The 18,530-nt window shown below is 39.2% G+C and overlaps 1 protein-coding gene across 1 annotated transcript in view; it reads left to right on the top strand.

Annotated features, from left to right (window-relative positions):
* Positions 1-18,530, top strand: part of ADAM22 (ADAM metallopeptidase domain 22) — a 135,211-nt gene that overhangs the window by 96,181 nt on the left and 20,500 nt on the right. Inside the window, exons 13-26 of the mRNA XM_050890839.1 lie at positions 140-230; positions 2,082-2,133; positions 4,019-4,118; positions 7,907-7,978; positions 8,494-8,586; positions 10,741-10,821; positions 11,052-11,102; positions 11,388-11,451; positions 11,983-12,088; positions 13,174-13,290; positions 14,000-14,168; positions 15,153-15,261; positions 16,237-16,327; positions 17,672-17,689. Coding sequence (XP_050746796.1) covers positions 140-230; positions 2,082-2,133; positions 4,019-4,118; positions 7,907-7,978; positions 8,494-8,586; positions 10,741-10,821; positions 11,052-11,102; positions 11,388-11,451; positions 11,983-12,088; positions 13,174-13,290; positions 14,000-14,168; positions 15,153-15,261; positions 16,237-16,327; positions 17,672-17,689 — 1,214 coding nt within the window. The remainder of the gene's footprint in view (positions 1-139; positions 231-2,081; positions 2,134-4,018; positions 4,119-7,906; positions 7,979-8,493; positions 8,587-10,740; positions 10,822-11,051; positions 11,103-11,387; positions 11,452-11,982; positions 12,089-13,173; positions 13,291-13,999; positions 14,169-15,152; positions 15,262-16,236; positions 16,328-17,671; positions 17,690-18,530) is intronic.

The raw sequence follows: 18,530 nt of genomic DNA, 5'->3' as shown, positions 1-18,530 counted from the left end.
CTAGCTGCTCTGAAGTAAGAACTCTAACACTGTGCATCTGACTTTGCCTTTTATTGCCTTGAAATGAGAAAAGCTTCACTTGTATCTGAGATACCTGTATGTAACTGATGACTCTTCCTGCCTTGCTTGTTTCTTTCAGTTTGGAAAGCCAGACTTAATGGCAGTTACCCTGGCACAGACCTTGGCCCAAAACATTGGCATTTTCTCAGACAGAAGAAAACTTATAAGTGGTAAAGTTGTTTGCTTTTTCACTCTGTCTCAAGAGAAAAATCTTAAAAGGTGGAGGATCTTATCACTGTCTCTCTGATACGTATTTTTCCCCCATGTTTCTCACAATGTTGAAATATTTTTATTTTTCTTGTAATAACATGAGGAGGGACTGACATATCATTAGTTTTCCTCTGTTTAAATGCTGTGATATCCCTCTGCCCATAATTGCTGGCAGCACTGGCAGCACCATTTCATTAAAAATAAATCATAAAGCTGTCTGCCACTTCCATTCATTTCAGGGAGATCGATGTCACAGCCACAGACTGAATGGCTGCCATCTTACGTCGCAAAGGTAGAAACGTACATTATTAGTCCTGGGGATGATGAGGAGCCACCTCAGTCCTGTTACGCAGGACGGTTTTGACAACATAGCTTTTTCCCTGTTTGCCTTGATTGAATTCCTCTTGTAGATTACCCAAATCTCCTGTATTTGCCATCCTACTGCTACCATTTCTCTGCTGTAACCTTGGTATTCAACTTCTTAGTAATCCCTATTTACCTGCAATGCTAATTCAGATCTCCGTCACACGCCCCAAGCACCTCACCCTCCCTGCTTCCATGTTATACGAAGTCCCAGCTTGATATGATTAAAATAATAATACAGTTTTGAAACAATTTAAATGATGGAGTGCTTAGTTATTGGATTGTGTGCACTTATGTGGCTTACATTAAAAGAAAATAAATTACTATATTGAGTAATAGAACTCTGCTTAGGTGAATTTTGTTTTCAGGCATTGTGAAGACAGTGTATAATGCTGAGATACATCTGCATGGAAAGGTTTTTGCAGTTTATGTAATTTTATTTTGAAAAATATTCAGAAATGTAGGACAGATGCTCTATGCTGCCGACATGTTCAGTATTCATTTTCCAGCTGCATATTATTAACCTGATATAGGGGCAGGGTAAAAGTGATGATAATAGTGGTGATTCCGTTCCTTACAGCTGAGCAGAGGGGCAGGACACTGTTCTGGTGGGGAGGGAACTGCTGGACAGAGCCTCGTTTCCTTTCTAATTGTACTTTTAAAATGGAAGCAATGAACTGATGTTCATGTATTACAGTAAGGCAAATTGCAGAGAGAAACTATACATGCAAAGCATATGTAGAGGAATAGACACAAGACACAGTTTTGAAAGTGGAGGGGTGAGACCAGAGCAAAGCAATCCCAGGCAGCCTGGCAGGGCAGAAGGGAGGGCTGCCCTCTGCCTGCCGGGAGTCATGTGGGGAAGGGAGGCAGGCAGGGAAGGGAGGGAGAGCGGAGGAAGAAGCTGCTGGGTCCTGTTTTACTGGCTTGTGTTTACTGACCATTTTATGCATTTTTGTGTGCATTATTGTTCATTTTTTTTTTTTCAAGTGAAGATTTCCCCAGTCACATTAGCATAGTTGACGAAGAGAACTAAAAAAGTAGAAGAAAGATTAAAATAATTCATTTTTTTTACTCTGAAAATTTGGGAATCAAATATCATGACACAGGAGAAGGTGGGAGAGCTGACTCATGATTTGCAAGTGCTGGAGGCTGACACTGCAGTTTGTCCTAACTTCACTTTAAGAGAAGGAAAGAAAAACAGGACATATTTTCAAAGCTCAGGATTGCATAGAATCATGTATAGTTTTTGAAAGAAAGTTTGTCAGCATGCACTGATAGATACACTTAAACTAAGGTGTGCAATAAACCAGCAGATTATTCTTTTCAACTTGTATTTAAATATGAAATGGAATTGACTACAGTGTGGTTTTTGTGATAAGAAATGTATTATTTTGGACTCAAAAGACTCAAGATGTAATTTTTTTTTTTTTTTTTTTTGTTGTCAGGTGAGTGTAAGTGTGAGGACACATGGTCTGGATGCATAATGGGAGACACGGGGTAAGGCATTTCACTAGAGGAAAGTCATGTCCTTCATACGATGACATAGAGGAAAGGTGTGAACACGTTTGCCTTTTGTGGTTCAGCAGAACATTTTCTGTGAATCATTTTTCAGAAAGTAAGGTATTAGCTGTATAACATACATAGAAAAGACACTTTCAAAGACATCTGAGAATAAGTGAGTTAATGAGAAGATATGTGAGGATTTTTGGTGACTGCTGATTTAACTCACAGAGCACAGGGCTCAACAGCCAAGCTAGGTCATTGCAAAGAAGCAGAAGCATGCTTAGCTTCTTTTCTCCTGCAAGTTTGCTGTTGAGTTGTGGGAACAAACAATGACACATCCTAATTCTTGAAATCATATTATCGAATTTCTTAAGTATGTCTCATTTTCCGTGTTTCTGTTGGAATCTTTCATCTATATCTATCATTTTTTATCCCCCAATTTATGTGATAATGTTAGAAAAACTGCTCCCTTTGGAGGTTGAGTATGCTTATACCCACATGTAATGTTACTGGAGAGATTTTATCTAATGACTAGTGAATCAGCAAATTTTTGCTGCTAGATGAAATTTGATGCTTTCTAACGTGTGTATTCAGACCTTAATTCTTCATATTACAGTCCTGCCTTTTGTCATGTGTATGAATTAAACTATAGTCTAGTTTTAGATATAGACAGTGCTCCAAATTTTTAAATTGATTTCAAACTGACCTGCAAATTTTCACAATAGCTTTGTGGTCAGAACAATTTTGAACAAAGAAGCATATTTCATTCAAAGCTCTTTGGAAGTGTGAATGTGTGCCTTTTTCACCTTGTCTACCTAAAAACATACTAGGTTGGATTTTTCTGATTTTTAGAACGTTAAAAAGCCAATGTGAGAAGCATTCTTGATTCTTGTAAAAGTGATTCCTTATCTAATGGTCTTTAAATTCTTCATCTGAAATCCAAACCTTTCAAATAATTAGGTACACAAAAAAAGCTTGTATTTACCTAGCTTTTTGATGAAGGTTGGTGAATCCCACATTCTCGGTAGCCTTTAGACCTAAATCATAAACACTAGAGATGGAACAGGCCAATTAGGTTTTGCAAGCCATCACTCCTGGCAATGCAGGATTATTTTGTACAGCACTTCTGCTAATATTTTTTTATCCAGTGATGAGCTGATACAGGAAAGGCCTTGAGACTCCAAAAACTGCGTGAAGCATAAGTGCTTTCATGACTAAGGACTTGAATATAAAGATCACTTAAGTTACTTGGGGAAAAATTCTTTCCCTGTGGAAAGGATCCATGCAAAGATTCTCTGCATCATCTTGTTTTTAGGTGGTGCACTGTGCCTTGGGTTGGCACTTGAATGAAATCTGTTCAGTGGGGCACATGAGAGAGGGAAGCCAAAGTGTTAGCTGATGTTTGTTAGAAGCATGTTTCAAAATGGCATAACTCTATTATATAAAAATTCTGTGGGCCAGTAGAGCAATTTCATCTAAGAGAGAAATGAACTATGAGCAATCTTTGTCTCCTGCAGTATGTACGGGAAGAAATAAATGTATTTCTGAGATCAGGCCCGTTAGTGGAACAGGTCATGTTTGTGAGAACTACACACTGTGTAATAAGATTTGTGATACTTGGCATGAAATAACTTAGTGAAATGTTTTAGATCTCACACTTTACATGAGCTCTGTGTCATTGTTGAAAGTTCTTTGTCATTTACTAAAATGATTTACAAATTAGATAGAGTTACAAGCAGATAGTTGCTCTGATTCTGAACAGTGTGATTTTGTACTTTTTCTAAAGTATAACATTATATTTCTCCTCTTATTTTGAAAAAAGAAAGTATAGTGTAAAAAGCATTATAGAAAGTAATCCTGCTACCTTATTTTTGTGCAGATATTATCTTCCAAGCAAGTTCTCCAAATGTGATATTGAAGAGTATCATGAATTTTTAAACAATGGAGGTGGAGCCTGCCTTTTCAATAAACCAACCAAAGTAAGCATTACCTTATTATTGAGTATTGTTTCTATTCTATTTCTAATTTAGATGAAACAAAAAAATGAAAATGACAATGTTGGAAAAAATAACACCTGTAATTTTGATATTTCTGGTTCTATCTAAGTTCTAAATTTTCTGGTGATGTATGAGTGAAAGTGGCTGACTTTAGTTCATAATAGTTTGGAAATTATATTTAAATAAATTTTTAATAAGTGGTTTCATGTCCAAGAGAGTTCCCACAGGCTTTGATCTAGAACCATCCCTCATGTAATTTGTTCTCAATATTGTAAATACAATGTGTTGCTGAATTTATTTGCTGAGATTTCAAGTGTCTTTGTAAACTTTTGCCCAGCTTGAATTCTAATTTGCGTTGAACTGATGTCTTTTCATACAACTCTCTGGAAACTGAAGTAAGATTGCTTTTATTTCACATCTGTCCCAAGATGAAGACACAGCTCCTAGAGCCTCTGCAGGGGGTGCACTGCTGTGCAGCCCAGTGGCTTTGCACGCACCAGCGGTTACAAGTGGTTGTGATATTCTCGCTGTTCGGAGAAGGCAAAGTTTTTACAGTGGCTCTCAGAACAGAGTTTGGAAACTGGGACTAGTTTTTCTAAAGCTGGAAGAGGCAGAGCGGGAGAGAAAGCCCCAAGGAGTAGGGGACAGACACTAGGAGACCCTGTGGCTGCTGGGCACCCATCACACTCCTCATTCCCCAGGCACTGCCCACGTGGTCCCCGTCACCGTCACCAGGGTCTGTCATCTCCTGAACTGCGTGTGCTGGCAGAGAAACGTGTCTGGTGAGAAGTGCTCGGATCATCTTACCCCTGTGTTAGCTCCTTCCAGGCCAGCGCATGTGGCTCTGCACAGCCCTGTCTTGTGCTGGGTTGCCCCCCAGATAGGGAAGGCTGGTGAATCCCTGCTGGCCCCTGGTCCTCAGTGCCACTGTACTTTGCCTCATTTAGTAGGGTGCGTTATCTCCCTAAAGGCTTGGGGGCAGGAGAGCTACAAAAGCATTGGGACCCACTTAAATGACTGACCCATCCCCTCCAAATTTGCCTCTAAAGTACGAAATTAGAGGTCTTGCTGTATGAGTCTTGGAACTCAGGAGAAGTGGGGAATATCTCTTGACGTAGTATTCACCTTTTGTTTGCTTCTCTTCTCTCAATTTTGGCCTACTAAACAGGTATATTCACATGAAGGATGCAAAGAGTATGAAATGGTTAACTGAGACATTTAAGGGAGATATAAATACAAAACAAGGCTAAAGAAACTCCAGCCAAGATGCAAGCGCTTCTACAATGGAGGATTTGCAGCAGTTTCAGTATATTCCTGTTCCATTTACTGAAGCATGTGTTAAAATGTAAAGTAATCAGGATGATAGTCTTGACTCTTTTCTATATATATTTAATGTTATCCTTTAGTTAATGGCTGTCTTTCAACAAGCAAAGGAAAGAGGCTAAGGCAGAAAGAGTCCAGCGTGGAAAAAAGACTTGATAGCTGAGGTGGTCACAGATTTAAAAGAGAACGTAAATTCTGGAGTGATGCATGTTCCTCCTGGCGCGGCTGAGAAAAAGTGCATCTTCCGACAAACACAGAATTTCAAGAAGTGTTAGAGAGGGGAAGAGAAGGCATCAAATCTGGATAAGCTGAGTCTGCTTATCTCTCAAAGGTCTCCTTTTCATGGAAGAATGTATTATTAAAAGTGGAGGGAAAGCACTGTAATTTGTTAATAAGATACAAGATTTCTCATTCTTTAAAATGCACCTGCATTTTAGAAGTTTGCTTTTTCCCATCTCGTTAAAGGTAGAGAGAAATATTGGTGGTTTTATTTCTTTGCTGAGTGAATTATTTCCATAGTGTAATGTGTCTTACTTGGGCTTGTTTTAGCAATTATGTTCATTTACACATCTGTCACTTGGAAAAAAACAATTACTCTTGTCTCAATTTCGATTGGCAGCATTTACAGTTTTTTCTAATGGCATGTGGAAATGTGAAAGTTAGATGTGGAAGCCAGGGTGATTTAGAGTCTTTTATGTATTGTTGTTTGGGTTGGTTTAAAGTTATTGTCAATGGATGTCTGTCTGATTCACAAGGCTGTCAAAGACGTGTTTCCTAGCAGTGGTGGTGAAACACAAACTTACTTTTGCTTTTGAAGAAATATGAGATAAAGGAGAAGTGATGTGACAAGGTGCAGTGTTCGACAGTGTTCCACTGTAAGATCAGCTGTGATCCTGAAAATTACATCAATGACTGCTGGAGCAGATTGAGTGTATGCTCTTTTCAAATGAATGGATGAATTATATGAGTTTTGGGGAAAAGTTATCCAATTTGCTTTTCTTTTTTTTTTCTTCCATTTCATATTTAGCTGTCCCTATGTACTGCAGCGAATTGGCCCAATGTTTTAAGGCAGGACCCTCTGTTACTGCCATCTACTTGTCTGTATTGTGCAGCACACCTAGAGATACTGAAGAAGTTAAGATGTCCAGAAAAATACGTAGGAAACAAGCAGTTTTAACAACTCTTTAATAATTCTAAAGATAATTGCTTGCTTACATTTAATATTAAACTCTACATATGCATTTCATGCTGCAGTCAAATTTCCATTTCAATAGGGGGATCTAATAATAGCATGTCAGCCTGTGTCACAAGCCTCAGGCTGGTTTGTGGCACAGTGAAGTATGCGGGCTGATGCTCCATCCTGTGGGCTACTGGCAGAAAGGCAGTAGCCGGTGAGAAACACACTCTACACCGCAAGCAATGTACTTGGGCAGATGGCTCATAAGCAGAGTGGTTTCTGGAATGATCCTAGTTTAATTGGAGAACTCAGAGGACAATGTGCAAAATTTTAGCCTTGGTGACACACTTATATGCCTTCTCATTTATGTAATAAAAGCTACTATTATGTTTTCTTATGCCCAAAGAAAAAAAAACATTTAATTTTCTTTTTTAAGAAGTACCTTTAGAAAGTTTAGGAAAACAGAAACAATGAAACTGGAAAGAACAGAGTATAAATGTCCAGTAGAACAGAGCATAGTGTGGATCCTATGTAAAAAATGCTGAATGAAACTTGCCTCTGGGAAGGGAAAGTACTACTAAAAATAGACAGATTTAGACATTTTAAGTTACAGTTTAGTGGGGAGGCTGAAGGGAAAGGGAGGAACCCTCACCAGCTATACTTTCTCATCTGCCTGTGACACATGCTTATGGAAAACTGCTGAAAGTTCTCAACTGTGGTAGAGGAAAAGGGAAGGAAAAAGCATCTGACTACAAGAAAAGCTGACAAAGAAACCCAGTCTCTCCCCTTTCCCTGCATTTCTGAGCCACATGCTACCAAAGGACAATTTTTTTATGGCTATTCCTTCTGAAGTTATAATGCAGGCTTCAACCTGGGACACAACCCTCATCACTTGAATTCCAGAACAACAGCAATTGCAACCCCTGTGACGATAATGAAAATGTCATATTGTTTTAAATTTTTTCCTTTATTGTCACACCTTTTGTTTTTGATTGTGACTTCTGCTCAAGCTGAATCTGCTCTAAAAATGGCACTCATGCACAGAAGACACGTTGTGACTTGGCAGTAATGCTAAATTAATTCACAGCATTGTTCGTTCTCTGCACATTTTGTTTGTGTTGTTTCTAGTCTGCTTCCCCCTCAGTTGTGGGTACTGTTTTTCAGTTAATGCATTTGGAGTGCTAGCTAAAAAACCATGTTGTACAGAGTAAATATGACAATGGTTCCCTTAGGAGAGGCATGCCCTTTGATTTCTGATTTTGCCCCGCAGCTTCTGGATCCTCCAGAATGTGGCAATGGCTTTGTGGAAGATGGAGAAGAGTGTGACTGTGGGACTATAGCTGTAAGTGCAATGTACTTTAAATTAGCATCTAGATTCCTCAGGACTTGGTGCTGCCCATCACTGCTATTAAGTGGAGTAAGACAGGCAATGTTAAGGTCCTGTGCCAAAGGATTCATCATTTCTTACCTTTTCCGTCATGTTTAACACAATGTGGGTCAGCTTTTTTATTTTATCACCACATAGATTCTGAAGAGTAATAGTAATAGCTACCTGTGCAGAATCAGGCCTTAAAAGATACTAAAGTAATTATTTTCCTAGATGGGAACATGACTCTGGTCAGTGCTAAAATGGCCGTATTTCATGATTGACACAGTGAAGGTAGAAAAATTGTTTCCTATATTGCATAGGAAACAGCAGCTTCATGCCTCACAGTGCATGCCTTTTTCTGCCTCTGGGTGCCTAAAAGCCTGGTTAAAAATCTGTTCAGATAACGTGCTAAGACGAGAAGTAATAAGAGAGCTTGGGGCTCATCTGCTTTTCCCATGTATTCTGTTACAAGTGTGTGTGTTCCTCAGGAGTGTGCCAGTGAAGGAGGAGAGTGCTGCAATACTTGCACCCTGACGGCAGGCTCCCAGTGCAGCAACGGGCTTTGCTGTCGGAAGTGCCGGGTAAGGGCAGTGACCTTCTCTGCAGCATCCTGGGGGAATGCATCCAGGTGGCTACAGGCACCACAGTACATGTCTTTTTCCTTGCAGACCTTGTGATTACTTTTGTGAAAGCTTACCTTTTAAAATTGGCTGAAAACTGGTTCGTCTGGGGCTATTCTCTGTCTTTCAGGCTTGGCTTCTTGGGGCAGGGACTGTGATCAAATGCAGAGGTGAATTAAAGCTTTCCAGTTTCAGACAGGTTTGAATCAGGTTGAAGTTCCACGAAGTTTCATTAGACGTCCTTGTTTAAACATGCACATCCTTACCCGTGTGCCACTCCCAATGCCTTACTTGTTGCTCTGGATTTGCCCCAGGAGACTGAATGGGAAAATCGTACCACAGAGGGCCTGAGAGAAGGATATAGTAAAAAAAAAAAACAAAAACACGCAGCTAGCAGAATTGTTCAGAAGTGTTCATCTAAAAGACACCTGACTTCAGTTTCACTTAGGTCTGCCTGTGTCTCCTTATGTTTGGACTGACTGAAATCCCGTTGAATAAAGGGAATCAAGGCCTATGTAAACTATAAGGTATTCTTCCTGATACATCAGTAAATAGTAAATAGAGGTTTAGCCAGATCTTGGCTGTAAGGGAGCCCAGCTAAATATGACTTCAAATAGTTGTTTATATTCATTTAGTAATGATGATTATTATTATTAATGTTATTAAAACTGTGGTGTACTATGTGTGATATTTTTATCTTTGTCTGTGGGCATTTGAGGGTTTCATTTCCTTAGGAGGAACATTAGTAATAACTGTGGACCACATTCTTGACTTTGTGCTCATCCTAATGTTAAAAAAAGAAAAAGCACAGATTATGCTGGAACAGATCACATTTCCCTAAGCACATTCCTTTTTTTAATGTACTATAAAAAAAATTAGCAGATTGCCAGTGTGGGTGAATTTTGTTCAAGTATCGAAGTCACATAGGCACCATATTAAAGACTATCAGAAAAAAATTAAGCTTCTGTGTACCTACATTATTTTTGCAAATGAGACAAGGGTTTATCTACATACAGAGTGGCGAGGGTGAGCCAATGAAGAGAAAGGCAGAATTTTGCGAAACACGTGTCCCTACGAGATGTTAATCAGGACAACTCAAAAGACCATATATAACAGTTCCCAAACTTGGGGTTACCCTCCCCTGTTATTCCCTGCCTGAAAGCAGGAGTGAAGGAGGGGTTGCAATCAAAACATGGTGGGTGTACATGCCAGCATCCTGTAGTGTCTCTGACAACATTCCTGTCTGTCTGCATTTTTCCAGAGACTGGTAGGGAAAAGATAAGCTGAAGGCTGAGAAGGTACCAGAGTCTAGCTCTTCCACTGACGTGTGCCAGTTCACACCAGCTGTGGAGTTAGCAGTTGTCCCCCCAAAAATGTATGTGCGTGCAGATCCAGAAAAAAAGTCATAGAGCTGCGAAATGAACGGGTATCACAGATTTAAGAAACCTTGCAGGAAAAATAAGGGGTCTGCACTAACAGTTGCCACTAATGGCATGTCTTCCTGCTTTTACAGGTCTTGAGACTTCGCGCAGAAGTTTTTAACGAAAATACTTGTGTTAAGTCACTGATACATTTCTTGTTGTTAAATATCTCGTCACTTAGAAAATGATGTCAAACCGTATGGAATTCATTACGTTATTAATAGTTTCTATTCTGCAGTGGAGCATTGTAATAACCATAGTGTTTCTACCTAGAGCTTTGCAGTGTACTTCATTCCTAGAAAGAAGATCAGGATCACTCTTCCTATTTTATAAAGAAGAGTAAAATAATCACAAAAAGGCACAATGATCTGATCGAGATAATGCTGCAAGCCACTGCAGTATTGGTTTGATAAACGCCCGGGGTCCTCTGTCCTGGGAGAGCGCTTATCCTGCTCGGCCCTGCACTCAATGCACTCAGGAGTGGGTGCCTCAGAGAGTGGTACCACTTGCACCAGTAAATGGCCGGTGGCTTGACAGGTGCAATGTCCACACCAGGGAAAGGAAAGTCTTCCCACTTCAGTCAGCACATGAAAGTTTCCTATTTTTTACTTTAGTTAAAACTCTTAAGAAAGCATTGCATTTAAGGCAAGATATGGAGAAACCAAGACACTAATTTTCTGTCCTTTTTTTCCAGTTTGAACCTAAAGGAGTTTTGTGCCGAGAAGCAGTGAATGATTGTGATATTGCAGAGAACTGCACAGGAAATTCCAGTCAGGTGATTTTTATGTCTTCTATCCAAGAGATGAAAAAACCCCACCTGTAGTCTCTCAATCACTATGAATGTTACTGTTTGGTGTGGTAAGGTGTATAAAAATTGTATTAAACCTGCTGATACTGAAAAAAACCAGCATGATACTGAAATAATTTTCCATATGCCATTTGTTGTATGCTTTGCTTCTGTGCTTGTCAGATCTATGATCTATTAGTTATTTTCTCTTTCTGTAGTGTTCTCCCAATATTCATAAAATGGATGGATATTCATGTGATAACAAGCAGGTAATTAGCACTTCAATTTGTTTTACATTCTTTCTGCTTTTATAGATCGCTTTTTATAGCTTTTGGTTTAAGATCTTTGAAAGTCAGCTGGGACAGTTCTGCTGACATTCCTGCGTTTTGGGTGCTAGTTATATTTTGGAGCTAAGCATTTAAATGAACAGAAAGTAGAATCACATATTAGTTGCCTCAATAGAAAGCACGTGACAAATCTGTATGTTAAACAAATACATATTTTGGAAAATCAAGTTATTTGAAACTTTTTCTGTATCTTTTCTTTCTTTCTAGGGTATTTGTTTTGGAGGAAGATGTAAAACCAGGGACCGGCAGTGTAAATATATCTGGGGTGAAAGTGAGTGAATGTTACTGTTTCTAAGTTGTTTGTCGTTCATGTGGCTTGAAAGATTATCTTAGCTGAGAAAAATTATAGAAGAGACATATTCAGAACCATTAAAAACAACTAGGACTGTATGTCCCTCCCCCTCTTTCCTCCTCATTTTGTCTTTCCATCCTCTTTTCCAGCTCTTTCTCTAGTGTTGGTTAACTTACTGGTGATTGTTCTGAAGTCTTAGGTTTAACTTCTCATTAATAACCAGCTAGGGAGCCTATACTCGTATTTATTGATTTATTTCAGTGGCTTCTGGACATTTTGGACCAATAAACCCTGGTCAGTCTGAACAAAATCTTGAAACAGTCCTGTGGTGCCAACATAAAACTTTTCATTGACAACACTGTGCAGAGTTTCATAGGCCAGCTGCAGACCATTGGTACTGCGGTTCACAGATCGGGAAGCTCTGCTTGCTTTGATTGTGCATCACCATTTCCCAGGACCTGGCTTTTCGAAGTCTTCATCATCTTAGAAGAGATTTGTTTCTGTTTTTAGAAGTGACAGCTGCTGACAGGTACTGCTATGAGAAGCTGAATATTGAAGGGACTGAGAAAGGAAACTGTGGAAGAGACAAGGACTCTTGGATACAGTGCAATAAACAGTAAGTTGATCCATTTAGGAAACAACTGGTATGAGATTTTTATCCCTGATCTAGTTCTTTAGCTGGCATGAAGAGGCTCAAAAAGCCTCTGTACAGAACAGACTTCTCCTGGCCTTCTGCAGACCTTAGTGCAGGAAATTCTGGAGGGAGAGGGGTGTCGAGAGGAGACTATCTCTGACAAGAGAGCACCATCTGAGCTTTGGGAGCACTTGGACCAAAAGTGGTCCTAGTACTCTTGGCGAGGCTTAGCAGTACAGAGGAGAGCAGCCTGTGGTTTCACATCTCAGAGTGGTGTTCACCTTTTATGTTGTGCCACTGCACCGCTAAGTTGTGTTCAGTTTTCATCGTATTGTAATCCTCCACATCTTTTCCTGCAAGTTGCTGCCTAAACCATTGTTTCATACTCTGTATTTATGCAGTTGATTATTTCTGCCTATTTCTGAGCCTTTCGCCAGTCCTCATCAAACTGCACCCTGGTTTTTCAGATGAGTTCTCCATTCTGTCAATGCCATTTGAATTTCAGTTGTGCCTACAGGTGAACTAATGTCCTTTCCCACCTTTCTGTGCAGATTTGATAACCTTACTTTTGTTCCATTACAAATTCATGAGTAAAAAATATTCAGTAATATGGGAGAGGCCAGATAGTGCACAAGTCTCCACACACGAGTTGTAAAGACCCTTCAACAGTTGCATTAAACTTGGTGTCTCTAGTTCCCTTACATATGTGTCATATGAGAGTTTGTTTAAAGCCAGTATCTACTGCTTTTTCTCTACGGGCCAGTTACTGTGTCTTAATAGGATATTAAATCTATTTGATGTGGTTTGTTCTTGACAGCTCCCTGATTGCTATTATTCAGAGCATTTTTGATAATGCATCTTAAAAAAGACTCTTTTCCCGATCTGAGCTCTGAGGAGAACAATTTTCTTGGGAAATAAGACGTTATTTATGGGAGTAACTGTCAGTGGGAGAAAAGCAAGGAATAACAAACATGCTACAAAGCAAGTGAAGGAAACCACATTTTTTTGATTGTCCATTTTCATTGAATTTTCTTTTCAGTGAGTATCTGTTTATTTTCTCAATGCAGGGATGTGCTTTGTGGGTACCTTCTGTGCTCCAATATATCCAGTGTGCCTAGACTCGGAGAACTTGATGGTGAAATCACATCGTCAATCTTGCAGTTTGGAAAAGTTTACAATTGCAGGTAACTGGAAATCCTGAAAACAGAACAGAGACAATCAATATCCATCTTGCATGGAAAAGCAGCTTTCTCATTCCTAAGTGGAGAACAACTGTTTGCATTAAATTTTTTTTCCTTTTCACACATAACCATTATTCTAGCTCAACCTTTGTTAAGCTTCGGGAACTTGACTGCGTGTGGGGAGCGCAGCTGTTTTGCAGTCCCCTCTGTGTAGTAGTTAATTTTGCCTGTAGAGACATAATGCTCTTCTCTGGCCTCTCGGTTTTACATTCTTTAATGTTTGTGAAGTACTTAATGTACTCAAAATACTTAGACATATGCCTGCACTGCCAAAGCTAACTGGCAGCTTAATACGTTGCCATATGTTAGCTGAATCCCAATTATAGACCTGATGTGTTCTCATAGCTTCACACAACTGTAAGATGAAACAAAGTCCTACACAAGTAAACTCAACGTTTTATCCAACGCTAGCTCTTACACAGGAAAAATGGTCTTTGTTTTCACCATTACATTTGTTTGATGTAGATATACTGCGTTTTGGTTTGTTTCACGTTAGGGCCAGTGAGATAAATAAGCCAATACTTACTCTTTCCTGGTCCTGGACATCATATAACACAGACAGAAATGAAGGCAGCAGCCCAGAGCCCAGTTTCTCAAGCAGTCCCATCTAATCACAGCACAAGTCTCCGGGGTCCTCTTGGTTGTCTTGCAGTGGTGGCCATGTGAAGCTTGATGAGGAGACGGACTTGGGCTATGTGGAGAATGGGACGCCGTGCGGGCCGAACATGGTGTGCCTTGAGCATCGCTGCCTCCCCACCGAGGCCTTCAACTTCAGTACCTGCCCAGGCACCACAGACAGCCAAATTTGTTCAGGACATGGTGTATGTTCTTGTACTCTTTAATCCTTTTTTCTGTTTTTGCTGAGTATCTGGCGTTGTGTAGTGTACTAGCTAGACCTTTTAGGAAGCCAGCAGCGTGACTCTAGAAATCTTTATACTGGAGAAGCTTTTGAAAAGGAAAGGGGGAGGAGGCACATAAATAAACATAATGCATATCTGTCAAGGCATCTTAAACAATGAGTCACAGTAAGTATGTATTAGTTTTGCAAAAATTTTATCAATCAGTTCTTTTGCTATCACTTCTGCTAACTTGATTGGTATTTCCTCAGGCAATGTACTGGAGAATATAAAGGTCTAAGAACTGAGAAACTTGGGTCTCTCTTCTTCCAGATGCTCTTTTTAATTCCCTCTGTATTGTGTCAACCAAGAAGGTTCATAAAGTTGTTGGACTTTGTGGTCTGAGAGTTACTTTGCTCTAGAGAGGAGGGCAGTGAGCTGGCTCTTGGCTAGTGGCAGCTTCTCTGCTCCGTGCACAGCCTATGGCTTTTCTGTGGCCCTGGCGAGTCCTTTTGTCCTTCACACAGTTTGAAACAGTGTCCAGGTTCCTATGGCTGAGCTGAGATCAAAGGAGTTGTTCTCTCATAACGTCTTTTGTCTTTTACACTGCATTAAACCTCCCTTTTTTATCTGAAATAAACCACTTCATCATATTTCGAAAAAATAAAATCATTGAGGTTCAGAGTCTCCCAAAGCAATTATAAATGGCTCTATTAAATATATATTACATTAAAAATATATTAATGTACTTAATATATATTACATATATTTGTATATAAAGTATAATAATACATTTAATACATTTACATCTAATATATAAATTAAAAACTGCTGTATATTAAAAATGTTTTGCAAAATTTTGCAGGCAGTCAAAATCAGTGCTATATGACTGTACCTATACTGTAGGTACTAATTACGGGAATAGAGTAATTTTATGATTTTTATTCTGAGCTACACTTTTGGCTGCAGGTTTGTAGCAATGAAATAAAGTGTGTCTGTGACCGATTCTGGGGAGGAGATGACTGCAGTTCTCGTATCAAAGATGATATATTTTTTGATAAAGATGCCATCAATAAAGGTACGTTGTTATAATTTTTACCGATAACTGGAAAAGCTTGGATTTGAGGAAGGTTCATTAAGCAAAACTAGATTTCCTACTCTTTCAGTTAGCATACAACACGATGCACCATTAGGAGCTTCACTCCCTTCCCTTCCTCCCACAGCAGAAGCACTCGATGTCTGTGAATGAGGTCACAAACTTGGGGCTGGATGCGAGCGGTGCCGCTCACAAGCACTCAGTACACCTCTCGGGACTGGTACTAGTGTGTCCGGTTGTACTTTGCTTGTCCCAATCATCTGAGTGGCCCTATTAAGTATATTGATAGATTAGGACAAGCAAAAAGTTACTGGGACTTTTCATATCTACATGGAAAAGTAGTGTTACTTACATGACTGGTTTTTATTTGTAGAGTCAATTTTTTATTACATGGCCAGTATACAGAATGTTGGCACACAAATTTTAGGCTTTTACATTTTTTGGGTGAAAGTTCTTATTCCTCTTTGGGCTTGCATAGAAGAAAGATATATTGTGGAAAAATGAGGGTGTAAATGTTTTTCATTATAAATCCTTGTTGGGGGACAGTTTTACCATCTTCCAGAATGTCTCTCTTGATTAGTTTATTCAGCTATGGAAGGGATTTGAGCAAAACAAACAAAAAAGTCACTTTTATTCCAATGTAAGCATGTATTTGCCAGGCAGGTTGTAAGGATGTAGGCTCAGCAGTTTAATATTGATAACATTATATTGGCATACCTGGCACAACTTTCTCATGTACCAAGTGTTCAGTTAAGGGAAATGGGACACAGAGGTCAAAGCTTGATTTACAAATGATCTTTTTATGTCCATGCTATACTTTAAGATTATATCACAGGTTACAATTAGTCAGCCTAGTGCAAGTTGTCCAAGCAGGTTTTTGAAAGACAGTGCATTTACTGGTTTTGTATATTTTTCTCCTAAAATCCTGTATATTTTTCCCCTTTCTTGTGTTTCCAGGTGTTGTTAGCACAAATATAATAATAGGGGCTATTGCTGGCACCATTTTAGTGTTGGCTCTCGTTTTAGGAATAACTGGTTGGGGTTACAGGTAAGTAAATTGTGTTCTTCTTAATACAGTTAAAAATATGTTTGTTTCATCTGATAACTGATTATGTTATGAAAATAACAATTCAAACAAAATCTAAAAAATCCAAATTGGATTATATTTATACAGTGACATTTTTACAGTATTAGCATTTTTCAAGCAGTTCTTACATGTGTATGTGGTTTTGGAGAGCTTGATCCAGGTTTGAAATTTATTTCTTATTTAGTTATTTCTTTTCTTTTTTTGTAGATGATCAGATTATGATTTTACTGTATCTGACAAAGGAAATACAAGAATACAGTCTGATTCAATTATAAATCTCTCCTAATGATGAAGTAAATTTAGCAAGATTAGTCTTCCGTCAGTCAGGAAAGCATTTAACCATAGGCTTCCTTAAACAGATGTTTATATTCAGTCAGCTTAACCTGAAATTAATTCAGGCATGTTTTTTGGTAAGAGAGAGAGATCTGTAATTTGCAAATCAGGTGCAAGTTCTCTCCTGGTGTAGAGCTGTCAGTGTTCTGCTCACTGAGAGGCAAAATAGATTATTTTAGCCTGACTGATCTTTTTCAGTTTTTCTCCTTTTGTGCATTTCCTCTAAAAACAGAGGGGTTTAGGGTTTTTTGCATGTATTAAAAAAAAGATTCAAGGTACTTTGTCACCTGTGTTTGGGTGAGAATGGCTCTTGAAGTCCTTCCTCAACAGGTCCTTGGCGTGCTTGGAGGGCAGGGCAGGTTCAGCTGCGGGCAGTGCTGTAGCTGGGACACAGCCCCAGTGGTTTGGCATAACAAACTGGCACATCCCCTGCTGGTTTGTTAGACTGAGGTAGGCTGAGGGCAGCTCAAAAATATGTAAGGAAAGAAGCACTTGGAAAGAAGCATGAAGATTAGGATAGTAAAAAGGTAGGTTATGCTGTCTTGGTATATCACCCTCAGCTTCTCGCAGTATCTGAAAATCTGGACTTCTATTTTGAGTACAACTCCAAAAGTTAAGGGCTCCTTTTGAGATTACATCTAGCCAGTGGGATTAGTTTTTGGAGGTGGAGGGCAAGAGTGCACCTTTCACTAGCAGCTTCACAGTGAATAGCCTTAAACTCATCATGAACTGCACTTCCAACTCAGCACTGACTTTAGCCATCACCATGAATATATTTTCCTTGTTTATTCGGATTTAGTATGTTTATGAGTATGTTTATTTCAAAGTGTTTTCTGTAGAAATATTTTGAGCAAAAATTTAATTCTGCATACATTACTTTTATCTTTATGGTTTTTTTTGCTCTTACTGACCATGTATACCTGCATACTGATAACTCATTCTTCTTTCTTTCTCTTCTCTTTGTATGAAAAGAAACTACAGAAGACAGAGGTATGTGATAAAAGTAATAGAATGTGTATTAGAAAGTTCTGAAAATAGCTCTTCTTCTCTCTTGCTCATTTACATGCTATAAAGAAAATATAGTGATGAATTATCATATTTTAAAAAATACTTGCTTGAATATATGAAATTGGTATTTATTCTATAAAGGCATTGCTTGAAATCCTGATTTCATTGGACTCAGTAGCAAATATAATGTTTACTTCTGATAGACTATTTTATTTAGGAAAACAGGAGAATATTTCCAATAAGAGAGACTGAAAATCTGCTATTAGAGATGAAAGTGTTCTTGGGAGGCTGAGAATTGAATAATTAATATTAACGTGATGTTCAGGAACCTTTTGAGACAAATTCATTCCTGGAGCTTCTTTGCAGTTAAAAATACAATGCGTTTAAATTGCTGTGCGATGAAGAGCCCATTCTTTCCCACCACCCTGCTCAATTGATTTGTAGCTAAAGCACAGTACCGTCTTCAGCACAGGGCTGAGTTTTCACCCTTTCAACCTTGTGGCCAAAACCCAAACAGTTCCTCGTGACTCCAGTTTGGCTCCTGGAAGACCAGCTCCCTTTCATCAGTCATCTGCCTGGCAGACCAGTCTTCTGGAAAGGAGTTGGATCCTTCCTCTCCCAGTCCCCCACAGATAAGGATCTGATTAAAGATCCCTCAAATTCTCCTGTTTTCTGCCTGCATCACCAGCTCCTGGTCCAAGCTGCTGCTTTGTTTGTTGCTGCTACCTGTTGTGCTTGTTCTCCATTTCCCCTGCCTGTGTAGCGCTTTCTCTGCCAGGCTCAAAATACTTGCAAAAAGCAGAAAAGCTCTGCCAAGTGCTGG

Source organism: Gymnogyps californianus, chromosome 2 (genome assembly GCF_018139145.2).
Source record: "Gymnogyps californianus isolate 813 chromosome 2, ASM1813914v2, whole genome shotgun sequence".
NCBI lineage: Eukaryota > Metazoa > Chordata > Aves > Accipitriformes > Cathartidae > Gymnogyps > Gymnogyps californianus.
This window is presented reverse-complemented; position numbering and strand designations above follow the sequence as displayed.